Raw genomic sequence first — 27,067 nt, forward strand, 5'->3', positions numbered from 1 at the left:
TCTGCCTTGGGATGCTGTTGATCTATGGCCTTTCCCCCAGCGCCGTGCTCTCTGAAACATGTGCTGTGTCAACTCAGGGTTAAATGGACTAAGGGCGGTGCAAGATGTGCTTTGTTAAACAGATGCTTGAAGGCAGCATGCTCTTTAAGAGTCATCACCACTCCCTAATCTCAAGTACCCAGGGGCACAAACACTGCAGAAGGCCGCAGGGACCTCTGCCTAGGAAAACCAGAGACCTTTGTTCATGTGTTTATCTCCTGACCTTCTCTCCACTATTATCCTATGACCCTGCCATATCCCCCTCTCCCAGAAACACCCAAGAATCATCAATAAATTCTTCATAAATTAAAAAAATAAATAAATAAATAAATAAAAGGAAAAAAATAAATAAAAATAAAAATTAAAATTAAAAAAAATAATCCCATCAAAAAGTGAGCAAAGGACATGAATAGACATTTCTCAAAAGAAAGTATACAAACAGCCAACAAACATATCAAAAAATGCTCAACATCACAATCGTCAGGGAAATGCAAATAAAACCACAATGAGATACCACCTTATTTCTGTAAGAATGGCCATAATTAAAAAGTCAAAAAACAATAGATGTGGCGAGGTGCGGTGGCTTATGCCTGTGATCCCAGCACTTTGGGAGGCTGAGGCAGGGGGATCACCTGAGGTTAGGAGTTCGAGACCAGCCTGGCCAACATGGTGAAACCTCATTTTTTTCTACTAAAAATACAAAAATTAGCCAGGCATGGTGGTGCTCACCTGTAGTCCCAGCTATTCGGGAGGCTGAAGCAGGAGAATCACTTGAACATGGGAGGCAGGGGTTGCAGTGAGCCGAGATCGTGCCATTGCACTCCAGCCTGGGTGACAGAGTGAGACTTCATCTCAAACACGGACACACACACACACACACACACACACAAATAGATGTTGGCATGGATGTGGTGAAAAGGGAACAGTTTTACATTGCTGGTGGGAATGTAAATTAGTAAAACCACTATGAAAAACAGTATGGAGATTCCTTAAAAAAACAAAAGTAGAAATACCATTATTTCCAGCAATCCCACTACTGGGTGTCTATTCAAAGAAAAAGAAGTCATTCTATAAAAAAGACACATGCACACGCATGTTTATAACAGCACAATTTGCAATTGCAAAGATATGAAACCAACCTAAGTGCCCATCAACCAATGAGTGGATAAAGAAAGTGTGGTATATCTGCATCGTGGAATACTACTCAACCAAAAAAGGAATGAAATAATGTCTTTTGCAGCAACTTGGTTGGAGCTGGAGGCCATTACTCTAAGTGGAGTAACTCAGGAATGGAAAATCAAATGTCGTATGTTCTCACTTATAAGTGGGAGCTAAGCTATGAGGACACAAAGGCATGAGAGTGATACAAGGGAATTTGGGGACTTGGGGGGAAGGTTGGGTGAGGAATAAAAGGTTACATATTGGGGACAGTGTACACTGCTTGGGTGCCGGGTGCATTAAAATCTCAGAAATCACCACTAGATAACTTATCCATGTAACCAAAACCCAACTGTACCCCAAAAATTATTAAAAATTTAGAGCATGTTTTTAAAAGTAAAAAAACAGTACACAATTTTTTAAAAAACAGTAAGTCTTGGCAAGTCCATCTCCCCCATCTGACATCTTGAAACAAAGTTTTTTTTCCTCTCTGGGTTCTCAGTACCAAGAACAGTGCATAGCACATAGTCATGAACCTTTGGCCTAAATCACAGTGAAATTAGTGAAAGGAAGTCTAGCTTCTAGTCCCAGCACTCACACCAACTTCTCAGACACTGAAAGACCCTGGCCAAGGCACTCCTCTGAGCTTCTGGTAAATGGGGATAATGTTCCTGTCCCCTTCTTAGTTTGTGAAGATCAATTCAGAGAGAAATGGGATTGGTCCTTTGGTATGGTGGGAAGTCTAAGCACATTGAAAGTTTAAGACATCAGCAGTGGCCAGTGTGGTAGCTCACACCTGTAATCCCAACACTTTGGGAGGCCGAGGTGGGTGGATCACTTGAGGCCAGGAGTTCAAGACCAGCCTGCCCAACATGGTGAAACCCCGTCTCTACTAAAAATACAAAAATTAGCCAGGCATGGTGGCACATGCCTGTAATCCCAGCTACTCAGGAGGCTGAGGCACAAGAATCCCTTGAACCTGGGAGGCGGAAGTTGCAGTGAGCTGAGATTGTGCCACTGCAGTCCAGCCTGGGTGACAGAGCTAGACTCTGTTTCAAAAAAAAAAAAAAAAGATGTCAACACTGATGTTATTAATGACAACTGCTGATAGTGTTGATACTAATGATGACCTGCTTAGCTGGAGGAATTCTCTTTCCTTCCTCCAGGATTGCCTGGTTTTGCCCTAAATCAGCTCCATTATCTGCTGAATGATGGAAGCCAGGCCCCCTCCTCTCTAACCCCTTGTCTCATAGATTTCTTTATTATTATTATTATTATTATTTTAAAAATAGAGATGGGCTCTCACTATGTTGCCCAGGGCTGATCATGAACTCCTGGGCTCAAGCGATTCTCTCGCCTGAGCCTCCCAAAGTACTGGGATTACAGGCATGAGCCACCATGCCCAGACTCATAGATTTCACATGTCCTCAAAAAGTCCTTCCTTCTGACCCATATCCTTCCTGTTGCAGCCCTGCCCCCTCCCTTCCTCATGTCTCCTCAAAGCATGATCCATAACCACCTTGTGTGGCTTATCCTTGAGGCTGACATCCCCATTCCCACTGCTCAGAACAGGCCAAGAGGCAGAGTGGGAGATTTTCTAGAGAGAAAGAGAAGCCAAGAGAGATGAGAGAGAGAGAGAGAGGAAGGGAGGTTCTAGTTTGGGGTGAGGGAGCAGAGAAAGAATCTGGAGGGATGAAGGTCAGGCAGCAGTAAGGGCTTCCTAACATCTAAACACAGAGTGACACAGATACCCCCCACTGCTATACCACTGCTATCTACAGCTGCGTGGCTTCCGGGGGTGGGACAATCGTCTTAAGGCTTTCCATGACGTGAGTCCTCTGCCAGAACTAAGGCTGTGGGTAAGGCGACATTTCCTGCCCCCGGGGCCAGGGTGAGAGGAGAGATGATGAGTTGCTGAGTGTGCACACCTTTCCGGACCACATACACACACCCTGCTCTGGGATCCCTTGTGAGGCTGCCCCCATGGAGTTCCCCCTGGCCCAGATATGTCCCCAAGGTAAGTGTGAAGTTGAAGGATATGGGTGGGAGGGGGCACAAAGACCCCCATCCCCCTGCCCTCCCTCCTGGGCTTGAGCTCCCACTTCAGGGATGAGGGGCCCCACTCTAAGCCAGAGCTGGCAAGGCTGATTGGCAGGGCAACCACAACCCTGCCTGGGGCTCCGTGCCCACTCATCCCTGAGGATAAAGGTGACAGGGTTTGTTGAGGGCTTCTCAGAGAGGAGAGAGGAGGGAGCAGGAGGATGAAGGGAGGAGGAGGCAGAAGATCTTGGACCAGAAGAAGGGCCTGCCCTGAAGTGATCTGCCTCCCTGACCATCTGAAGGCCAGCCTGACTCCCAGCCTCTCCTTCTAGGCACCTGGTGTCCCTCACAACCTCCTCTGGCAGCATTAGCCCCCCATGCCGCCTTGGCCACTTAACCTCATGCCTGAGAAACTCCCCTGCTGCCCTTCTGCGTTTTTCCTGTCGTTAAGAGTGTCCCAGCCCTCCAGGTCCCCTGAGCCTGGGAGGAGGGGTGGGAGGCAGAGACAGACATAGTTCCTCTCTGAGAAACCCTGGCAGCCCTCTTTGTGCTCACAGGGAGTCACGAAGTCCCCATCCCAACCTTCAGCACCTTCCAGATCACAGACATGACCCGCAGGAGCTGCCGGAACCTAGGCTACACTGCGGTGAGTGGAAACCTGGGGCGGCAGTGTGGTGCAGCTCCCTCATCTTTCCCACCCTCCCATGGGGAAGGACTTGCAGATGGACAAAGGCCACTCCAAGAGAAGGCAGGAATGATCTGGGTCTGCCAACAGGCTGCGGCACAGAGGGAGAGAACGAAAATGAGGAGTACCTCCTTCATGCGCTGAGTTGCCCACTCACTCCCTTGCTGCTCCTAGGCCCTCCGGAAGCTCAGGCTGAGTCCGCAGGTGACCAGGGTGCAGTGCATTGAGTCCCAGAAGCAGGCATCTGCACGCTGTGTCAGTGACCATTTGCCCAGTGCATTCCACATTCCCGTCTCAGTCCTTCTCTCCTGCCCAGTCAATAATTTTCCCTGCAAACTAGGTCAGTCCCTCATATTATGAAGTAAGCCCTCCCTCATTCTGGCCTCTAGGGTGACTTCCTGCATTATGTTTCTTCATCCTCCAGGCCAGGGAATGACTCTGTCCATCTGGAAGGCTGTGATGCCTTTCCCGCCCCTTCTAGAGCACAGTGTGACAGCTCACTGCTGCTGGATTAAAAGCCCTCAGGACCCAGAGGGCAGAGGAAGGAGAGTCTCTGGAAGCCAGAACAGCTGGAGCTGAAGAAGGGATTTAAGTTAGACTTTAGGAAGGACTTTCTGGGCAATTGTACCCTAAAATAGACAGGAGAGGCTGGGTATGAGGAAAAGAAGGTGGCAGGTGGATCAAAGTCAGGAGAAGGCCCACTCATCATGCTGCTTCCCCCTCTTTGAACTCTTCCCTGATCCAGGCATCTCCCCAGGCCCCGGAGGCTGCCTCCAACCCAGGGAATGCTGAGAGGGCAGAGGAGGTGCCTGGAGAAGGAAGCCTGTCCCTGCAGGCCGAGACCCGGGCTTGGTTCCAGAAGACCCAGGCCCACTGGCTCCTGCAGCATGGGGCAGCCCCTGCCTGGTTCCATGGCTTCATCACCCGGAGGTGAGTCATGGAGGAGGGAATTGGCCCAGACATGGGCAGGGCAAGTCCTGGGTCTGGGTCCTGCCACCTGCCAGGAATAGATGAAGGCTCCCACTTCTACCAGTCTGGAGTAGATGGAGGCGCCCACTCCAGGCTCCCACTCCCAGAGTTTTCCAAGCCTTTCACTGAGGCATCTCTCCAGGGGAGATCATTGGAGAGGCTCCAGTCCAGCCCTCTGTGTACCTCAGCTTCCCCTCTCTAGGCCCCATTATCCTCCTGTCCCTAAGGCCTCAAATGCTGGTATTTTCCACCTCTCTCTCCCTCCAGGCTTACTCCATCTTTATCTCCCAGCCCTCTCTTCTTCCACCCTTGCAGATCCTCCCTCCTCCATTTCTCAGCCTCATTTCTCCCTATCTCTTTGTTCACCTCCTCAGTTCAGCTTTGACTTCTGAAATCTGGAAGTCCAACTATTTTCCCATCCCTGTTGCTGCAGTAGCAGCCCCTACAGGTTGCCCTTCCAGAATGAGGCCAGGGGAGGTTGCGGGGGCCTCCTGATTGGGACCCATGGCCCCTGTCCACGCCTAGTCCCTGCAGCGGGAGAGCAGCGCCCACATGCTCTCTCTCCCCATCTCAACCCTAGCCTTTCTCTAGCCGCTCCAGCATGCTTGCTTGGGGGTAGAGGTTCCTCGTGAGAGCCGGGGAGGCAGAGGCGAGGCTGGAAGTGTCAGAGCAGGGTTCGGCCCCCTCTCTCCGTCACCCACAGGGAGGCAGAGAGGCTGCTGGAGCCCAAGCCTCAGGGATGCTACTTGGTGCGGTTCAGCGAGAGCGCGGTGACCTTCGTGCTGACTTACAGGTGAGGGGCGAGGCCCCGCGCCGGGCGACCAAGGCGGGGCTCGGGAGGGGCGGGGCTTGGGTCTGATCCCGTGAGGAGCCGGGCTCTTAGCTCATTCCCCGGGCTGCTGAAGGTGGGGATCACGCCTCGCGCTGGTGACCCTGGCCGAGGAGCGGGAGATAGTCTGATCCCTAACGGCGCCCTCCAGGAGCCGGACTTGCTGCCGCCACTTCCTGCTGGCCCAGCTCGGGGACGGGCGCCACGTGGTGCTGGGCGAGGACAGCGCCCACGCGCGGCTGCAGGACCTGCTGCGGCACTACACGGCGCACCCGCTCAGCCCCTACGGGGAGACGCTCACCGAGCCCCTCGCCCGACAGGTACGCGCCCCAGACCCTGACCAGAGAGCCCAGGGTCTCGGGCCAGCGCCCCTCCCGCTCAGAGCCCAGGCGCAGGACGCGGCACCAGGCACTTTCTCATCCCGAAACACCACTCGGGCATGCCTCCCTTACCCAGGCATCTTCATCTTCGTGGGAGGGTGGCAGGCCCTTCGAGAAATATGAGTGCTGGGGGGCCGTCCTTAAGAGACCAGCCCAGCCACACGGAGTCAGAGGGGCAAGGAGAGACCAGGGGCACACAGTCATTTGGGGTTTTGTTTTTTGTTTTGTTTTGCTTTGTTTTAGACAGAGTCTCACTCTGTCGCGCAGGCTGGAGTGCAGTGGCGCGATCTTCTCTCCATCTCCCGGGTTCAAGTGATTCTCCTGCCTCAGCCTCCTGAGTTAGCTTCCCCACTCTAGGCCCCATTATCCTCCTATCCCTAAGGCCTCGATTGCTGGTATTTTCCACCTGGTATTTTCAGCTTTGACTTCTGAAATCTGGAAGTCCAACTACTTACTTTCCCATCCTTGTTGCTGCAGTAGCAGCCCCTGCAGGCTGCCCTTCCAGGATAAGGCCAGAGGAGGATGCGGGGGTCTCCTGAATGGGACCCCTGAGTAGCTGGGATTACAGGCGTGAGCCACTGTGCCCAGCCTAGTCATTTGTTTTTTAATGTAAGAGATATTTACGGAGTACTTAGGGCCTACCAACTGCTGGCAGGCCCTGAGAATAGACCCATGAACAAAACAGACAGATGGGTCTCAAACTCACAAAGCCTACTTTCCAGCAGCAAAAATGGACAAGTAATAGAAATCCAGGGTGGAGACTGTGATTCAAGAAGAAATACAGGGTACCATTTAGCCTAGCAGGCAGCGGTGCACAAGTTCAGGCAGTGCTGAGGGACCACTGTGTGCCACGCAACCTTCTGGGCACTGGAAAAACGAGTGAACGTAAATGACCTGAATATCTCTGCCTTCAAGAGCTTCCATTCTAGAAGGAGGAGACAGACGAGTGAGTAATACGGATAACAAGCAAAGAAGACAGAGTCTGTCTAGTAATGATGAGTACACACTGACAAGAAAACCAAACAGCTCCACCAGCAGCTCCACCTTCTAAGCAGACCCAGCCTCCACCCTCCTCATGCCTCCTGGAGGCACCTGCCTCTGCTACACTGGCCCAGGCTGCCATCATTTCATGTGAAATATTGTTGAAGAGTGACAGGGTTGGGGCTGTTCTACACAGGGTGTGAGGGAAGGCCACTCAGGTAAGCGGACATCTGAATAGAGGCCTGTATGAAATAGGAGAAGAGCCATGCAGACAACTGGAGGAAAAGCATTCTCGGCAGCAGGCACAGCAGGTGCAAAGGCCCTGAGGCAGGAGGAGATTTGGTGTGTCTGAGGAAGGATGGGAGCAGAGAGGAAGCTAGCATGGGTGGATCTGGTGACTGAGGGATAGAGAGGTAGGAGATGAGATCAGAGGGGTGAGGGAGGGGGGACCTGTAGACTCTTGTATGCATTTGAAGTTTTATTCTGAGCGAGACGAGGTGGCACTGGAGACTTACAAGCTGAGGGGTGACATGACCTGGCAAGTTTCGGGAGGGGCAATATTTCACATGAAATTATGGCAGCCTGGGTCAGGGTAGCAGAGGTGGGTGCCTCCAGGAAGCATGAGGAGAGTGGAGGCTGGGTCTCCTTAGAAGGTGGAGCTGCTGGGTTTTTGTGGGATTGGATGAGGAGTGTGAAAAGATGGACTTGTCATTGACTGAGTTGAGAGAAGTTCTAGGAAGAACACATCCAGGCAGGGGGCGGGTGATCAGGAGTTCTGTTTTCTACACGTGCAGTTCAGCATGGAGATGTCAAGTAGGCAGCTGGAATTCAGAGTCTGGGGACTGGCACAAAGGGATGGGCTGCAGACAAATATTGAGAGTCACCAGCGCTTAGATGGACTCTAAAACCTTTAGGAGGGGAGAAGTCTCCCTCAGAAGTCAGTGTAGGTGGGAAGGAAATGAAGCCCAAGTCTCCAGCATTTAGAGTTTGCAGAAATGAGGGGGAACCGACAAAGAAAACTGAGCAGAGTGCTCAGAAAGTGGAGAAAAGCCAGAAGAGTGTGATGCTCTGGAAGCCAAGTGAGGAAAGTGAGTGAAGGCGGGTGAGGGCAGAGGGTGGAATTGACACTAGGTTTGACAGAGAGGAGGTCATTGGTGACCTAGACAAGAAGAGTTTCACAGAACTTGATCTGGGTCAGTTAAAACAAGTGGGGACAGTGCCTGTGGTCACTGCCTTTTCTGTGAGGAACAGGCAGAGACCTGAGATTCACAGGGCGTAGGGAAGTCTGGGGGTGAGGAGGAGCCAGCCTGACCTGAGAAGGCTGAAGGCAGAGCTGTAGAAGTCTGAGATCACACAGAGTCTTCTCACTCAAGCTCTCAGGAGTCTGACTTATCCTGGAGCAATGGGCAGCCACCCAAGGATTGCTAGGGGAGTTTCTGTAAGATTGCTCTGCTCGAAGACTGGAGAGTGGGTTGGAAGGGCAAGACGATGCAGGGGGAGGAGTCAGGAGGCCTGAACTAGGGTGCTGGCCGTGTGCATGGAGAAAAGTACTCAGATGTGAACGATATTTAGACAGTGGAAGGAGCAGGACTTGTGTTTGATTTCATGTCAAGAGGGAGGGGGTGGAGGCAGCAAGGCTGACTTCTAAGGTGCTGTTTCGGCAGCAGGGTGGAGGTGCTACTTTTTGTTCAGGAAGGAGATGCTGAGAGAGGAGGGGGTTAGGGCAGGAAAAAGAATTCTTTGGTTTCCACAGTATACCTGCAGTACACCTCCCGATGGAGACGTGCACTTGGTGGATTCCAGGAGCATGAGAAAAGCCCTGTGACCTTAGCCTACAGTGGCAGCAGGAATGGGGACAGCATTCATGGACCAAGGGCTAACACGGAGCTAAAAGCAGACCCTCTGTGAGATGGAACCATCCCACATGGGGCTCCTCTCTCCTGAGGTGGTCTCTGCCCTTAAAAATTTTAGCTTATGGCCGGGCGCAGTGGCTCACACCTGTAATCCCAGCACTTTGGGAGGCCAAAGTGGCGGATCACCTGAGGTCAGGATTTCGAGACCAGCCTGGCCAACATGGCAAAACTCTGTCTCTACTAAAAAATACAAACATTAGCTGGGTGTGGTGGTGGGCGCCTGTAATCCTAGCTACTTGGGAGGCTGAGGCAGGAGAATGTCTTGAACCCAGGAGGCGGAGGTTGCAGTGAGCCGAGATTGCTCCACTGCACTCCAGCCTGGATGACAGAATGAGACTTGGTGTCAAAAAAAAAAAAATTAGCTTATATCACCATAAACTAACCAGCAGTAAAAAATAAACACAAGCACAGCTGTCATGGAGATTGGTCCCCATGCCAATAATTTTTCAGCTAAAGATGTGTAAAGCCATGTTGCATTTTCACAACCACAAGCACAAATGGAATCTGGCCTGGCCATGTGTTCCAGATGAAATTAAGTTTAATGCAGCCAAGTGTGGTGGCTCACGCCTGTAATCCTAAGACGAAGGAAGGCTGAGATGGGAGGATCACTTGAGCCCAAGAGTTCAAGACCAAGCCTGGGCAACATAGTGAGACCTCATCTCTACAAGAAATGAAAACACAATTAGCCGACGTGGTGGCACGTGCCTGTAGTCCCAGCTACTTGGGAGGCTGAGGCAAGAGGATAGCTTGAGCCCAGGAGGTCAAGGCTGCAGTGAGCTGAGACTGCACCACTACACTTCAGCCTGGGCAACAGAGCGAGACTCTATCTCAAAAAAGAAAAACTTTAATGCTAGATACGGCCTGTGACCAGAGCTTACCACTGCCTCCATCCAACCCTGGGTCTCCTTGCCGTCACCACCCCCTCTTCCTCATCCAGGGAACCCAGCCCAGACCAAATATCTGTGCCCCTCCCCCTTCCCCCATCCTCCACTTAGACTGGATTATTTTGTCCTCCTGATCACCTCCCCCTCCCCAACGCTCCACCGAGTCCCTCAGACCTCCTTCTTTCCCAGCAGACTCCTGAGCCTGCAGGACTTTCCCTGAGGACCGAAGAATCAAACTTTGGAAGCAAAAGCCAGGACCCAAACCCCCAGTACAGCCCAATCATCAAACAGGGGCAAGCCCCAGTCCCGATGCAGAAAGAGGGGGCCGGGGAGAAGGAGGTATTGGGCTGGAGGGGCTGAGGGAGTGGGAGGACAGGCCTGTGAGGGGGTGCAGGCAGCAGGGAGGAGGAGGGGCCTAGCGGGGGCAGAGGCTCAGGCTGGGAGTTAGGCTGGGGCTTTAACCCTGCCTCCCTCACTCCACTCCTCCCTGGCCTCACCTTCTCTCCCAGCCCTCCCAGCTGCTCAGGCCCAAGCCTCCCATCCCCGCCAAACCTCAGCTGCCCCCAGAAGTCTACACAAGCCCTGTTTCACGACACCGCCCGGCCCCACCCCCCAAGCCCTCCAATCCTATTTACAACGAGCCTGATGAACCCATAGCTTTCTATGCCATGGGCCGGGGAAGCCCCGGGGAAGCCCCCAGCAATATCTATGTGGAAGTGGAAGATGAGGGCCTACCCGCCACCCTTGGGCACCCTGTCCTACGGAAGAGCCGGTCCAGGCCTGTCCCAGGAGGCCAGGTAAATGGGTATGCAGGGAAAGGTGGGTGCAAGAAGGTCTCCCTGCAGGTAGATGGGGGAAGGTGAAGAAGGTGTTCAGAGTAGATGCCTGGGGCAGGGTGAGGGGCAGAGGTGTGAGGTGATGTGGGAAGGACAGAATGATCCAGGCACCAGCCTCCCTTCTCCAGGCCCAGAGGCTGCCGCCTCTTCTCCCCAGAGTCACTCAGACCTCATCTTTGTCAAGCCCCCATGCTCTCCTACCTCACAGAGAAAACAGAGGCCCCCAGGCAGGATCCCCCTCCACCTCCCGCATCGAGGCTTTTTTGATCTGCATCCATCTTGTCCTGCAGGCCCTCTTCGGACGCACCTGGGGCTGACCCCACCCCGTGCCTCTCTGGCTGTCTCCCTTGGCCTTCACGGCCCTGCTGTCCTGGGGAAAAAGAGCACTTGGGTTCCCTTATGTCATCTCAGTGAGCTCAGGGGAGGGTGACCCTGCTCTCCCAGCCTGCTTCTGTGTACTCCCTGTCTCCCTCTTCCTTCTCCCCAGCCCTAAGTCTTCTTGCCTACCCTTCAAGTCAGTACCTCATGCCATGGGTTAGCCCCAGCAGCCATCCCACCCTCTCCCTCAGCCTCTGCGGCCCTCCCAAAGCCCTTCCCCAGCCTTCCTCCTCAGACCCTTCCCCACCCTGCCTCCCTGCTGGTGCCCCAGGCTCCCTGCTCAGCCTGAGCCTGCTCGCGCTCACCTACACCCCTGCCAACGTCCGCTGTCCTAGAGCTAACGTCACCTGTCCATATCTCCGTCCAAACTTCTCTCCAAGCTTCTGGTCAGTTCCCCCCAACATCCCTCAGCCCCTCAAACTCAACACGGCCAACAGCGCTCTCACCCTTGCCCTCAAACAGCTCAGTCCCGTGTTCACTGTCCTGATTGCTAACTCTCCAGCTACCCAGCTAGCCAAGCCAGAATCCCAGGGCTCCCTCAGCACTGCTCCCTCTTCACTCCCCCAGTAAGCCACTCATTCCTGCTGGATCTCTTCCTAAGTATATTTTTCCTTCCCCCAGCTCCAGCCCCCATCATTGGGGTCTGGCTTTGTCACCCAGGCTGGAGTGCAGTGGCACAATCATAGCTCACTGCAAACTTGAACTCCTGGGCGCAAGTGATCCTCCCACCTCAGCTGAGATTACAGGCTCGAGCCACCTCACCTGGCTCCCAAGAGCTTCTTAACTGGTTTCCTAACCACCATTCTTGCCACTTCTGATACACTCTGCACCAAAGAGCCAGAATGGTCTTGCTGAAGCAGCTGCCTGGCCCATGATGCACTCTACACTTGGGTGAGGGGGGGTCTCACCTCCTTAGCCTTACCACCAGCCACTCCCATTCTCCTAGAATGATTCACATTTCTCTAAACTCACCAAGTGGTTTCAAGCCTCCTGGGGTTTGCACCCGCCAGTAGCTCTGCCTATAGCAACTTCCTGCAACCACATCCTCCCGCTGCCTGGCAACTTTCTAATCATCCTTCAAGACCAGCTTTCCCTTCTCAGAGGCCACAGAGGCCACCCCCTGTGCCTTACACACACCTGCCATGCCACTGATCACCTGAGACATCCATCTCCTCCCATCTCCTTCTCTCTGTCCCTTCCCTAGTTTAGAGTGTGAGTTCCCTGAAGGGAGGGGCTGGGCTTACCCATCTGTTTCCAAAGCACCCAGCCCAGTGCCTGGCACAGAGCAGGTGCTCAAGAGATGTTTGTTGAATTAATGAATGAGAGGAGTTTAGATACCCTCTCTGGAAGCCAAAGTCTGTTCAGATCAGATGTCTTGAGACTGCAAGTACACCTAGGAGGCAGAGGGTAGAGGGTGTGACCTAGAACTGTCCTTCTCTCTGCAGAATACAGGTGGCTCCCAGCTGCATTCTGAGAACTCTGTGATTGGGCAAGGCCCTCCCCTGCCCCACCAGCCCCCACCCGCCTGGAGACACACCCTCCCCCACAATCTTTCTAGACAGGTGCTTCAGGACAGAGGACAGGCATGGCTCCCCCTTGGGCCTCCTCAGTAGGCAGTAAGTCTGAGCTTGGTGAGGATAACTTGGAGCATCAGGTCCAGAGACCTTCACACAGACCTGGCACCCTTCTCAGGAAATGTGGATGGAATAAACCATAGGTGTTCAAAGCTGGAAAGGAGCTCAGCCATCATCTATTGCAAGTATGGCAAAGAGGTGTCATCTTGCATGCCAACTCCAATCCATTGGTCGTGGCTGCCTAGAGTGCTGCATTGGAAAGGATGTTAAGGTCATATCTGAACTCAGCAGAAAAAAAGCACATGATTGATTAGTGATGTCTGCCATGGGTAAGAGCGGGAGGATGAGCAGCATTACATTTGTCCTTACTGATCAAATTCAACTCCCTCACTATGCAGAAAAGAAAACATAGCCTGAGAGGGACAGTGACTTGGCCAAGGTCAAGGACTAGAACCAGGCTTCCTGATTCCCTCTTTAGTGCTCTGTTCCTTACCACACATCCACAAACTCAAGTCCATAGGAAACATCAGAGATTTCCTCAAACAGGAAGTCTGGCCACTTTCCAGAGTTCTACTGCATGGAGGCCTGGGTGCTTGCTGGGTCCCCTCCTGTGGATCCTGGCTTAACTCTGTCCCCCTGACAGGTCTGGCCTGACCCCCAACAAAGAAGCCTGGAGGTCAGAGAAGCAAATGCGGAGGCTGCTCCCTCCTAAGAGATCCCAAGAATCCAATGGCTCAGTCCTTGGTGATCTAAGACAGCAAAGAAGTGTGCAAGGAGGGCCCTGTTGGCTCCCACTGTCCTGGTTTCTCTTCCTGGAGTCTAATTTCCTTGGCCCTCCGAGCTTTTGAGTCTGGGCCCTGGTCCAATGCTGCTGTTGTCTGAGGCATGGTTTGGTGAGAACAGATGTTAGAACTTGTTTGTTGATTCTCGTCTGGCTAATAAATCATCACCAACTGCCTTCCCCTACAGGGATTCAAGTCCTCCAGGCTCCTTCTGTTTCTGTCTCTGACTTTCTCTCTCTCATACTGTGGAAGGCAAGGAGTTGAACTGCCACTGCAGTGAGGGTGGAGGGGCTTGAGGATTGAGAGACACCAAGGCCAGGAACACAGACCTCTGCAAAGTATTCCTTCTCTGGCTGGGATGGGTTGAGTAGGCAGCCAGGGATGTAGGGGTGGCTGCACCACCTGAGGCATAAAGAGGGGCAGAGAGGTGAGCAGTTGAGGGACAGCCCCTTCTCCTCTGCAACCCCCCTGCCAAGTACAGGACTGGGGAGGAGGAAGATGTGTGTGTGAGCCCCTTAGAGGACAGGAATCCCCTCGGAACTGGCTCCAGGCCTCTCATCTTCCCACCCTCTTGGGCTTAGGCCCTTTGCCTCAATCAGGACCCCATTCTCTCCCCTATCCCTCTTGCTTCCCCCTTCTCTGCCCAGACCCACTTCAGAGCCAGCCTCCTGTTCCCGTGCAAAGCTCTACACTCTGGGGCTCTGGCATATGCCCTGGGTCTTACTTTTGTCTCAGACTGGGGACTTTCTTTTTTTTTTTAGACAGGGTCTTGCCCTGTCGCCCAGGCTGGAGTATAGTGGCACGATCATAGCTCACTGCAGCCTTAGCCTCCCAAGTTGCTGGAACTACAGGTGCCCACCACCAAGCCCAGCTAATTAAAAAAAAAAATTTTATTTTGGCTGGGCGTGGTAGCTCACACCTGCAATCCCAGCACTTTGGGAGGCCGAGGTGGGCAGATCACCTGAGGTCAGGAGTTTGAGAACAGCCTGGCCAATTTGGTGAAACCCCATCCATCTCTACTAAAAATACAAAAGTCAGCCGGGCGTGGTGGCACATGCCTGTAATCCCAGCTACTCGGGAGGCTGAGGCAGGAGAATTGCGTGAACCCGGGAGGCAGAGGTTGCAGGGAGCCAAGATCACACCACTGTACTCCAGCCTGGGTGACAGAGCAAGACTCCGTCTTGGGGGAAAAAAAAATTATAGAGACAGGGTCTCACTGTGTTGCCAGAGCTGGTCTCAAACCCTTGGCCTCAAGCTATATTCCTGTCACAGGAATTATAGTGCTGGGATAATATAAACTCCCCAAGTGCTGGGATTACAGGTGTGAGCCACCATGCCCAGCCAGAGAGGGGGCTTTCTAAGGCAGGGCTGTGTCTGCCCCTGGATTATCCTCAGGGCTCAGAGCAGAGACGACCCCTCCAGAGCTGCCCAGGCCTGGGGACCCATGTGGTCCCATCTGTGCAGCCTGTTCTTTTCACACTCATTCCTACAACAGGCTAGTCCAGGCAATCAGTGCCAGGCAGGGCCCCTGTACCTACCAGAGGCACAGGAATCTTCCAGACCCTTTCCTTAGGCCACAGTCCCTAGGCCTGGGCACTGCCACCACCATACCACCCCCAGCCTGGCCCAGGCGCCAGCTCCAGTGACTGGCCAATTCCCCTCCTTTCCACTCCAGTGCTAATCAGCTTAAGGAGAAATACGGTTGCTGAGTCAACAGAGTTGGAGTTCCACTTCCCTTTGTTTAGACCTCAGATCTAAATGTCCTCCTGAGCAAGAGGAGAGGTGAGGAGGGAGGCAGAGGGGCAGGGAGGGAGGAGCAGATGGCTTTGCTGAAATCAGAGAGGAGGCTCAAAGTGCCAGAAAGTTCTCAGATTAGACGCAGGGAGTCAGTTACCTCGTGGCTGATTCCTTGGGGCAGGGGAGGAGGCAGAAAAGAGTGGCGTATTTATTGTACATCAAGAGACAGAAATCAGAAAGTCAGAAAATAGATTTCTCCAGACTTTGGGGTGTAACAGAATGGGCAGGTGTGGGGAGGGGACCAGAAATGCCTAGTGACCCACTTGGTGTTTCTGGAGGAGAAAGCCTGGAGCAGAACAGGGGCAGGAGCAAAGCCAGGGGCAGAGCAGGACCTAGGGACCCTCTTCTTCCTTTTGTGGCTGCACAGAGCATGGGGTGGACACGCCAAAGGGATGGTGGAGCTCAGATGAAGCTATGGCATCAGGAGCCCTGAGCCTGTAGTGACCCTGTGCTAACTAGTTGTGCAACCTTCAGCAGGGGAACCCTTTTTCTGTGCCACTGCTCCCTCCATTCCTTATGCATGGAGATAATGCCTCATTTGCACACAGGGTCTCATTGCACACAAATGAGAACGTGCAAGTGAAGGGCTTTGAAAAGCAATACTGCTGGGGCTAGAAGGGACTTCAGAGACCCTTGATGACAGAGTATTTGGCTCAACTAAAGAGGAAACTGAGGTCTAGAGAGGGGAGGTGACAGGGAGCCAAAGGCAGTCAGGCCCAGGGACCAGATCTTGTCATCCCAACCCAGTGTTCCTCTTAATACCCCAGGGCCCCTCCTAGGCTAAAGGATAAGGTCCCAGTCTTGCTGAGGGCCACAGCTGCAGGCCCAGCCCTGAAGACCAAGGTGGTGGAACCTCCCTCCCCGTCACGAGGGGCACCCCTGCACAATCCTGCTGACTTTACTCCAAGGTGAGGCCTGGGGCTGCGGTGAGACCTCAGGAGGGAGAAGTTGAGTAACTTGTACAGGAAAAGCAAACTGGGACGATTATGCTGAGCGAGACTCCACATGCCAGGAGGGGGAGGGCATTTCTCACCGACAGTCTTCCCATGGTCATTCCATCCCTCCTCCTGCCTCCTCCAGGCAGAGCCTCTCTGGCTAAGCCCACTCTTAGATCTGTGAAAGGGCAGCCTCTCACCCTGTCACAGCACATGGAAGACTTTGCTGTGAGCAGAGAGCACTGCTGCCACTACAGGGTCCAGCTTTGTCCTCCAGCCCCTGCCCCTTCAGCTCCATGCCTTACCCTGATGGCTCTTTCCTGCTCCAGCCTCCCCTGAGCTGCCCCTTTCATCCTATCTGCCCCCTCGGCTAATGCAGCACAGTCTCAGTAAGGTGATCTGTAACTCTGGCTCAGGGGCTTCTCAGGGGGACTGACGAGTAACATCACATCCCATGAACCCACTCAGGGAGGGGCGGGGCTGGTCATCACTGAGTCCTCACTTGAAAGAAAGCTGAACTTAGGCTGGTCATGCTGGGCACAGTGGCTCACGCCTATAATCCCAACACTTTGGGAGGCCGAGGCAGGTGGGTCACCTGAGGTCAGGAATTCGAGACAAGCCTGGCCAACATGGTGAAACTAAAAATACAAAAAAATTAGCCGAGCATGGTGGCGGGCACCTGTGATCCCAGCTACTCATGAGAATCGCTTGAACCCGGAAGGCGGAGGTTGCCGTAAGCCGAGATCGCACCACTGCACTCCAGCCTGGGCGAGAGAGCGAGACTCCATCTCAAAAAAAAAAAGAAAAAAAAAGAAAGCTGAACCTAGAGGGAAAGGGGTAAAAAGGGGCAGACGGAAGCACGCAGCCCAGAGCGTTCCAGCATCCTTGCCACTTCCCCCAGGCCCCACTGAACTTTAACCACTCCTCCATACATTGGGGCTTCTCCGACAGCGAGCTCAGCACCCCAGCTAGAGTGGAGATGTGGCTGGGCCCCTCCAAAGGGGCCAGCAGCATTGCAGAGGCACCGAAACACCCTCATTTCGACAACCGCATCGTCTCTGTGAGGGTTCTAAGTCTGATCTTCATAGACCTCAGCTTCTCCAGCTCCACTGTTCTGGTCAGTGTGACACTGCACATCCAGCTTTGCCCCAGCCCCACCAACATCTTCCAGGGCTAATTGGATCCATTTCTGACCAAGGCCTTCACACCTTTCTCCTTCTGCCCCTTGGCTGTTGCTGCCATGCTAATTTTAACCAAGTTATCACTCTTATTTCTCCCTCATTCCTGTCTCTGTCTTCTGTTCATCAGAACTTGAGGCTACCACCTCCAGCAAGCCCTCCCAAATAAAGTCTATCCGTTTTCTAATTGTTGGTTATTTCTCAGTGACCAGGAAATTCCAACCACCAAATACAATGCCATCTTTGGTAGGACTAAAAAGTGGCTTTAAAAAAAAATGTGGCTTAAAACTCTTGAGTGAACTGAAGGAAGTGGGAGGCAAGAGGACCCTTAGAGATATCTAGCCCAATTCTATCCATTTCCAGAAGATCTGGGAGTCTCCCTCTCACCATCTTCTGCCTCCCAGCCCAGAGCACTTCCAGCTACAACATGACACAGCCCCTAAAATGAGAAAGTTGAATTACTGAATCCCAGGAGTGTGGCGACTCGTATGGGCCGGGCTGCATCTGTAGCATATTGGATATAAGAAAGGAAGCACTGGACTCATTGGAACCTAAGATTTTAGGCCCTGCTGAGCACACCTCACCACCTGTGACGCCCCAGAGGGGCAGATCTCAGCCCTGATCCCCACTGCCTCTGTGAACACTGGGAGCATGGTAGGGTTGAAGCTCCTTGCTGAAGTCTTGGCTGGATGCACGGATCTGGACAACTATAGCCTGAGTGTCCCTGTGGGATGCAGGAGCCCTGTCTGGCTCCAGCCCGAAGTAGGTCAGATTTCAGATAAGCGGGTGGTTTTCCTGTAAGTGATGAAACCCTCTCTGTACTTAATGAGAAACAGACTCCTCAACTTACCCCAGCACACAAAACCAGAAGCTTGGTGAGGTTCCTAACTTCTGCCTCTTCCTTCCCATCCCCAGGTCCCCACCACATACCTCAAATGCCCCTATGGCCTTTAGCCTCCCCTCTCTGTCACCAGGACTGCCAAACACTAATTCTTCCCAGTGTTTTCCTGCAACAGTACACTCAAGCGTCTATTTCCGGTCAACAGCTCCTCCACCTGACATCCAATGCTCTCTTGCAGGAGTTTCCTCAACGCTACTTTCCTGCAGGAAACCACAGCAGCTAAGCCCTACTGGAATCCTGGTACCCTTAGCCATATTTTTCAGTGGTGGTTTGCAGTATGATTTGCACATTGTTTTTGGAATCATCCCATCTGTCTTGCCACTTCTGGGCGTCACAGTACCTTACAGATAATTGGAGTCTACAGACCCTGTACCTCCTTTCTTCAACGAAGGCTAGGGCTCTGGAAGTCTCCAAGGGTATCTCTCTAGCGCCCAAGTTCAATGTGAAGCTTCCAAACTGATCCAGCCCAATGACTACCAGTGTCAATCTGAATCATCTTTAGGGACGGGGATTTTGCCACTTTACCTCCTGCTGGATAGGATTTTTATGCCTGACACTATTTTGTGCTACAGAAAAAACCTCCTGACTTCACCCAGTCTCCAGATGTACCTGAGATTAGCAATACTGTTTGGGATCACAGGCCTCTCTGAAAATCATCCCGCCTCATATAAAGTTGTGCGTACCATTTCTAGGGTTTTCAATGGCCACAAACCCAGCTAGATGGTAGATAGGAAAAATAGCAAAGCAATCAGGCAGCTCAAGATCATTTGGAAGGTGCTTTACACAAGGTAAACACAAATCCAGGGACAGGGCAGGCAACGTTTGTCAGACTGGATGTTTTATTTCAACAGACATCCCTGGTTTAAAAAAAAAAAAAGTGGTGGTGGGGAGGGTTCAACATTTTATCACACCTGACAGAGAGCAAAACTCCCATCCCAGAACTCAGAGCCCCTTCAGAGGCATCACACAAGTCTTTGCTAGCTCCAGGGCAGAAAGGAGCTGAATTTTCTAACTTGTTAAGAAAAATCTATCAAATATGTTCATTCTCGCAGAGGCGAGGGCTGGGTCCTTGGGGAAAGAGATCCTGGGCTTAGAGCAGCTGGGGTCCCAGAGGTGAAGCTGGGGGCCAGGCCAGCTGGGCTGGCAGGAGATCCTGGGAGCAATCAGTTCCAGAGCCCTAGAATCCATATTTGGCTTGGGTCTGGCGGCGGCTGAGCTTGTTCTCTGACCAGGTGTTCTTCAGTTCCAGCTCCCGCTCCTTGGCCTGTGGCAAGGAAGAAGGGCAGGGGAGGGTCAAACTGGAATTCTGAGAGATGCTGTCCTCTTGCCTCTGTGAGCTTCCCAATTTAAAATCTTTCTCCTATCAAAACGATTATGGGGGAACTGCAAACCCCTTGAAAGACTTATCAAAGTAAAAGGGGAAGGCCCCAAGAAAGCAAAGAAAAATCATTTCTTTGGACAGTTATCAAGGTTTAAGCAGAATAAAGACTCAAGAATCCTGGTGCTTCCTCTAGTAGAATTAAAACTCAAAAGGTGAAATAGGAAATGGACAAATGAAAACTAGAATTTAGCATCTAAAAGGAAGAAAATCAGCTCTCTTAGACACCCAACTGGCAGAGTAGGAGAGGACAGTCTCAAAGGCTTGGACCAGTCAAAACAGAACACCAACAAACAATTGCTTAGCCTGGAGATACAGTTTTGCAGTTGTGTTGAATACAGTGTGTGGTACCTTAGAAATTCAAGGATTTTAAAGTAATGACTGAAGCTGTGAAAAACTGAGAGGTACAAGAATGACTTCTTTCTTCTGATCTCAACAACTCCTGGCTCTATACCACATTCTGGAATGTAGAAGTACCACCCTAGAAAGGGGATTCTCAAGACCCCCCCAAAAGTTATCTGATGCCTGCTCATCTCCTTTGGAATTTGGGGTGGGGGTTAAGAGATTGAGTTTAAATAATATCCTACTCTCAAATCCTTTCCCTACAAACCACAAGACAGGGAAAGAGTACAAAGGAGTTCCTGAAAGGCAGGTAAAAATATGACAAAAACAATGAAAGCAAGATTTGCCATGAAATCACCAACCAGAATGTACACTTCCCAGGAAAGGGGCCAGGAAAGGGTCTTATTCATGTCTGTATCTTTGACACCATTTAGTTCAATAAGTCTTAAAAAGATATTTAATGACTAAATACAGTTGACCCTTAACACGAGTTTGAGCTGCACAGGTCCACTCATACGTGGATTTTTTTCTAATAAATATTTAATATATTAGAACTTTTTTTGGAAATTCGTGACAACTTGAAAATATAAACTGTGTAACTTAGAAATACTAAAAAAATTAAGAAAAAGGTATGTTGTGAATGCATAAAATATATGTAGGTACTAGTCTATTTTTATCATTACTACCATAAAACATACACGAATCTATAGAAAGTTAAAATTTATCAAAATGTACACACACAAATACAGATCATACATGGTGCCATTTGTAGTCAAGAGAAACATAAACAAATATAAAGATGCAGCATTAAATCCTAACTGCATAAAATTCACTGTAGTACATACTGTACTAATGTCATAATTTCACAGCCACCTCTTATTGCTATTGCAGTGAGCTCAAGTATTGTACCTGCTTAAAACACCACGTAATGCTAATCATTTCCACAGGAGCTGCTTGTCTCTCTAGTATGTTGCATATCACAGTAAAATGTGCTCTCTCAGTTCTCGTGTGTTTTTCATTGCATACAATATCATGAATCTTTTTTTTTTTTTTTTTTTTTTGAGATGGAGTCTCGCCCAGGCTGGAGTGCAGTGGTGCGATCTCAGCTCACTGCAACCTCCACCTCCCGGGTTCAAGCGATTCTCCTGCCTCAGCCTCCTGAGTAGCTGGAATTACAGGCACCACGCCCGGCTAATTTTTTGTATTTTTAGTAGAGACGGGGTTTCACCATGTTGGTCAGGCTGGTCTCGAATTCCTGACCTCGTGATTCGCCCACCTCAGCCTCTCAAAGTGCTGGGATTACAGGCGTGAGTCACCGTACCCAGCCCATAAATCTTAACACCATGGAACCCATACGAACCCACTTCAGCTAGTCGACATTACAAGAAAAAGTTGACTTGTTTGGTACGTTCCGTAGACTGGGGTCTGCAGCTGCAGTTGCCTGCCACTTCAAGATAAATGAATCTAGCATAAGGACCACTGTGAAAAAAGAAAAAGAATTGCACCACTGCACTCCAGCCTGGCAACAGAGCGAGACTCCGTCTCAAAAAAAAAAAAAGGAAATTTGTGAAGTTGTTGCTATCGCTGCAGCTATGCCAGCAGGTGTGACAACCCAGCACATTTTGCAAAATACAAAATATGTGTTATCGGTAAGGATTCTGGTCAACAGTAGGCAATTCGTAGTTAGCTGTTAGGGGAATCGAAAATTATACACATAGCCTGGGCTACACAGGAAGATCCTATCTCTACAAAAAAATTGTTAAATTAGCTGGGTGTGATGGCACACACCTGTGGTCCCAGCTACTTAGGAGACTGAGGAAGGAGGATCATTTGAGCCCAGGAGACGGCAGCTGCAGTAAGCCATGATTGTACCACTGCACTCCAGCCTGGGTGACAGAGTAAGACCCTGTCTCCAAAAAGGAAAAAAAAAAAGTTATACGCAGATTTTTGACTGTTTAGGGTGTTGGCATCCCTAACCCTCTGTGTTGGTCAAGGGTCAACTGTATTTGAAAGCTGCCCAGTCATATTAAATAAATACCAAGACATATTCCAGTTTCAAAAGACATTTTTGGATTACCTGTAATTCTGAATTATTTGTGTTGATGTTCCCTGCCACAGAAGTGAAGCATATAAAACCAACCTCTTCATCAGGTGGATGTTTGGCTAAGTTGGTGAATCAACATTTTTTTTAAGTTTTTTAAATTACTAGAGAAACTTGCTATTTAAAAAAACCCTATGATAAACCATTTCACTCTCCTCTTACATTATGTTTTGGATATCTGGATTTTCACTTAAAAGAGTTTTATTCTAAGCACCTGCACCTGAATCTTATCTGCATTGAGACTGAAGTAGAGCAGGATAATTCTGAAGGATGTATCCCCTCCTAGTGGCCGCTCTGAGAACAGGAGAGGATGCCTGCTAAAAGATGGGCCCTGGCATCTGGGCTTCTAACTCGTATCTCAGCCTTCAAATTCTCAGATTTACAGAGATCCTGCCTGAGCCAGAGCCCTCAGCTGTCTCTCACCTGATGAATAAGATATGTGATCTGGTGTTTCCGCCGCTGCTGGCCTGTTGGCTGCTCACCTTTCTTCTGCAAGAGAAGAAAACATATTCATTAATCCACAGGATGAAAGCAGAAGTTTCTCATATGCCCAGATGGTGTGGTGTTAGGGAATGAGAAGCCAATTCCACAGCCCAAATCCTGGGGGAGAAAAGTTGGAGCTGTTTTTACCTCTATATACTTACAAAGCCTTTATTTTTATTAAAGCCATTATACAAAAAAACCCAGCTCAGAACACTTGCCTGAAATAGCCTGCTAATATCCCCCACTAGACTGGAAATGCTTTGAGGTCAGGACTGTCTTCTGCGTCTTTGGTAATCCCACCCCACTCCTAGCACCCAGCACGGGGTTCTGTCTGCTGTGGACATCTGAGACCAGTTTTACTGCCTGCAGTCAGTCTGAAACAGTTTGTGCGCCAGGGCACAGGTGACCTTCTGCCCTCCTGCCAGGCCCTCCCACAATCCCTGTGCCCATCTCCCTTCAAACTCTCTTCATCTCTGTCCCCCTCTCCCCAGTCAAGCCAGATGTCTAGCCTGTCTCCCACCTACTGCTTATCAAGCTCGCTCCCATCAATCACCTCTGGCTAAAACCCCCGCCTTCCCCATTCTAGTAAGTGCCAGCAGCTTCCCTGGAATTAGAAATTTCACAATCACTCTACCTCTCCCCAATCTTCCAGCCTCCGCCCATAACTGCACTGAACCCATAACCAAACTTTGATGCAAATGATTTACTGTCAAAGTCTATATTGGTCTGGGCTTTCATTCTGCGGTTTTTCTGTCCTCTGCCAGAGTTGTCTCAGACTAGAAGCTTCCTAATTATCTCCACCCAACTCCCAAAACTCCTCTCTAGAGTCTCCTCAGCACTTATGTAATCAATTTGTACTGTAATCATTTACACTCAAATGTCCTTAAATCTCTTCTTCCCAACTATGCTGTCAACTCCTCAAGGACAAGGACCATATCTTTTTCTCCTTTTAACAAAATCTAGTTCAATATAATGAGACGGTGGCAAGAAAACTTGGAGACAGGAAAATAGCAAATACTAATTGCTTGCTGCTATTTAATGTCATTTAATGTGACAGTTAAAGATGACATACATAAAACATCCAGCTCCATTCCTGGCCCACGGTGAGCATTAACAACAGTAGCTATTACTATGTGACTATGCTTCTCGACCCACAGTTGGTAGGGCATGCTCTCCTAAGTGGTTTTTCCAGTAAACAGTGATAGATCTATGCTGATCTAACCACAGTCCTTTGCTCTGTCCTGTATGACCGCCAGCATTCAGTTAAAACAAATGGCTGGGGCTTGTATGGCCATCTGTGGCCATAGAACAAAGCAAAGCAAATGAGGGGAGGAAAAGGGAACAAAATCCTCGACCTTGGCCTTGCTGGTGCTGGGCTCAAGTCCAGGGTTTTCCCACATTTCCCCTCCTGTGGCACGCTCATAAATGTCCACATTTGCTGTTCTCAGCCACTAGGTGAAGAAATATTCATCATACTGACTGAAGAAAACTAGGACAGAGAAGGCAGGAGTGTGGTGTGGGAAATGTGATGAATAAAAGCACTGGAAAGACTACAGCTGGCTACCATCAGTAATGAAGAGAACACAGAAGAGTTGCATGCTCAGAATCTAGGGACTCCAGGACTTCTGAGGTGCTGTTGTGCCCACACCTCAAAAATATGCTGAGCCAGGTCCCAGCTTGAAACAATGAACTAACTGGGGCCGGGTATAGTGGCTCATGCCTGTAATCCCAGCACTTTGGCAGGCCAAGGCCAGGGTGGGTGGATCACTCAAGGCCAGGAGTTCGAGACCAGCCTGGACAATACAGGGAAACTCCAACTCTACCAAAAAATACAAAAATTAGATAGGTATGGTGGCATGCACCTGTAGTCCCAGCAACTGAGGTGGGAGGATCACCTGAGCCTGGGAGGCAGAGGTTGCAATAAGCTGTGACTGAGCCAGTGCATGCCAGCCTGGGCAACAGAGTGAGACTGAAAAAAAAAAAAAAAAAAAAACCACCAAAAAATGAAAACAACTGGAAGGAAGGAAGGAGGAAAGGAGGGAGGGAGGGAAGGAAAGGAAGAAGACAGTATTTTAAAAGAATAAAAATTAAAACAAAAAAAGCAAAAAACTTTAAATCAAAAAAAGAAAAGAAGGATCTGACTGTAGGGCAAGAGTAGAGCAGCCGTGGATTCTGTGCAGCCTCAGAAGGAGCCACAGGCTGGGAGTCCTCTCCAACTACTCCATCTCAGCAACCAGACCTCCCATCCAGCTAGAGAGCTGTTAAAGTCCTGCAAAGTTCTAGAGGGCAGGAGCTGTATCTGTGAGGTTTAGTGCATACTCCAGTACCATGGGCAAAATGTGTTTGCTAAAGGTGCTGTGACAATAACAATGGGGTGTGGGGTCAAGACGGGGAGTAAGACAAGATTTTGCTTTGCAGCTTCCCAAGCTGACCACTCAATAGACGTTTCCCACTTACTTTGCTGAATGACTTCATGGTTTTCTCTTCTGTCAATGACTTAGTCATCCATTGCTGGGCCCCACTGAGCTGGTCATCACCTTTGATCTCCACAAAGTTGATTTCTTCTCTCCCTCGGTTCCTCTTGCCCTGCAGCCGCTTAAACTGGAAAAGAAAAAAATGCAGGAGTCAGGAATCTGGGCAAGGGGGTCAGCAGATGTCACTAAAGAGCCAGAGTTTATGGAATGATTTTTGTGACTCACCAATCCCAAGGCACCCTCAGTTCTTCTCTATGTCTTTTCACCCTGCCATCTACCGAACTCCCTTGATGCCAGATTAAAGGCTACTTCTACTCAGAACGTCTCCTGAACCCAGGAAAAGGGAAGCTAAGAGGTATCTCCAAACATGATTGAGAGCAGAGAACCAGTGATATGAATTTGTATTCAAACAGTATCTGCCTACCACTATGCAATATATCCATGTAACAAACTGGCACATGCACCCCCAAATCAATTTTATTTTTAATGGTATCTGCCTAAAAGGACTGCATACAATTTTCGAGTTAAGAATTCAGAGTAAGCCGGGCACGGTGGCTCACACCTGTAATCCCAGCACTTTGGGAGGCCAAGGTGGGCGGATCACCTGAGGTCGGGAGTTCAATACCAGCCTGACCAACATGGAGAAACCTCGTCTCTACTAAAAATACAAAATCAGCTGGGCGTGGTGGTGCATACTTGTAATCCCAGCTACTTGGGAGGCTGAGTCAGGAGAATCGCTTGAGCCCAGGAGGCAGAGGTTGCGGAGAGCCGAGATCGCACCATTGCACTCCAGCCTGGGCGGGAAGAGTGAAACTCTGTCTCCAAAAAAAAAAAAGAAAGAAAGAAAAAAAGAATTCAGAGCAGGCCAGGCAGGGTGACTCACATCTATAATACCAGCATTTTGGGAGGCAAGGGGGAAGGATCACTTGAGCCCAGAAGTTTGAGACAAGCCTGGGCAATAAAGTGAGACCCCATCTCTATAAAAAAATTAAAAAATTAGCCAGGTGTGGTGGTGCGTGCCTGTGGTCCCTGGGAAACACAGCAAGACCTCGCCTCTAAAAAAATAAAATTCCAAGCCCCCAAAAAACACAGAACTCCAGGATTTCTCCTTTAAAAATCAGTTGTTTGTCCATCTCTGTTCCCTCTAATTGTTCGGTATCACCGAATCAACAGACCCCACACCAGAGTGGACATTAGAGACAAAGAATGTGGGGCTGCGTAGAAAAGGAGTCTCACATACACACAGAGGCTTAGCTTTACTTCAAAAGTTTTTAAGGTAAAGAAAAAAAAAAAAAAAGCACAGTAAACTTTCTAGGAGACTGCTACTCCTTCCTCTTCCTAAAAAAACAAAATGCAAATCATACAAGTCATCCAGAGGTGTGCCCCAAAGCGAATGTGGGTGAATAAGGAATAGAATTTTAAAACTCAGAAGCTTCAGTGAGACCCAGTCCTGATCTCAACATTAGTGAGGGCTTCTATACTCCCTCTACCTAGAAGAAACTGACTTTTGCCACTAAGTGGGTTCTCAGCTGTCCCCTAGGCTTAGCTGGTTCCCAAAGAAACCAACTATCGAACCTGCCAAGAAGGATATCTATAGGGGAGTGGATGAACACAGCATCAAGCACAGGCAGAAGTATGCAAAGGGATGGACACCTTTCTGGGAAAAGGTAAGCAGAGAAGAATTATTTTTTATAAGAACCTCCATGGAGAGGTAGCACCCCCTATTTCTGCAGATCCCTCCTAATAGGCTGTGACTTGCCTGCAGATAGAACAGTACTTTACATCCTGAATAAGGGCCTGAAAGTCACAGGACATTGTGCTTTCACCTTTCCTTTTGCTGAAGCTTGGGAAAGCTCAGCAGCAGTGAGAGACCATTATGTGAAACACAACGTTATTTAACATAGCTACTTGGTGCCTCCCCAAATCCATTCTCCTCTTCTTTAGTGTGAAAGAATCCAAAATTTTTGCTAGGCATATTACCATACAACTAATAAAACACTACATTCCCTAGACCCCCTTACAACTAGATA

The 27,067-nt window shown here is 50.2% G+C and overlaps 2 protein-coding genes across 3 annotated transcripts in view; one reads left to right on the top strand and one right to left on the bottom strand.

Annotated features, from left to right (window-relative positions):
- The first annotated feature begins 3,040 nt into the window (after positions 1 to 3,040).
- On the top strand, positions 3,041 to 13,638 carry SH2D2A (SH2 domain containing 2A). 2 transcript variants are annotated; one of them, XM_054551133.2, is made up of 9 exons: positions 3,041 to 3,214; positions 3,795 to 3,883; positions 4,668 to 4,852; positions 5,595 to 5,684; positions 5,872 to 6,040; positions 10,071 to 10,217; positions 10,388 to 10,675; positions 12,538 to 12,708; positions 13,310 to 13,638. In XM_054551133.2, the coding sequence occupies exons 1-8, from the start codon at positions 3,181 to 3,183 to the stop codon at positions 12,703 to 12,705; spliced, it is 1,170 nt and encodes a 389-aa protein (XP_054407108.1). In that variant the 5' UTR covers positions 3,041 to 3,180; the 3' UTR covers positions 12,706 to 12,708; positions 13,310 to 13,638. The 2 variants fall into 2 exon arrangements, with proteins under 2 accessions (XP_054407108.1, XP_054407109.1); XM_054551134.2 differs by having other exon boundaries at positions 3,092 to 3,214; positions 5,565 to 5,684; positions 12,538 to 13,638.
- A 5,442-nt stretch (positions 13,639 to 19,080) lies between these two features.
- Positions 19,081 to 27,067, bottom strand: part of PRCC (proline rich mitotic checkpoint control factor) — a 33,853-nt gene continuing 25,866 nt past the window's right edge. Inside the window, exons 5-7 of the mRNA XM_002810010.6 lie at positions 25,021 to 25,164; positions 22,504 to 22,569; positions 19,081 to 19,523 (exon numbers count right to left, since the gene is read on the bottom strand). Coding sequence (XP_002810056.1) covers positions 19,437 to 19,523; positions 22,504 to 22,569; positions 25,021 to 25,164 — 297 coding nt within the window. The 3' untranslated portion in view covers positions 19,081 to 19,436. The remainder of the gene's footprint in view (positions 19,524 to 22,503; positions 22,570 to 25,020; positions 25,165 to 27,067) is intronic.

Source organism: Pongo abelii, chromosome 1 (genome assembly GCF_028885655.2).
Source record: "Pongo abelii isolate AG06213 chromosome 1, NHGRI_mPonAbe1-v2.0_pri, whole genome shotgun sequence".
Lineage (NCBI taxonomy): Eukaryota > Metazoa > Chordata > Mammalia > Primates > Hominidae > Pongo > Pongo abelii.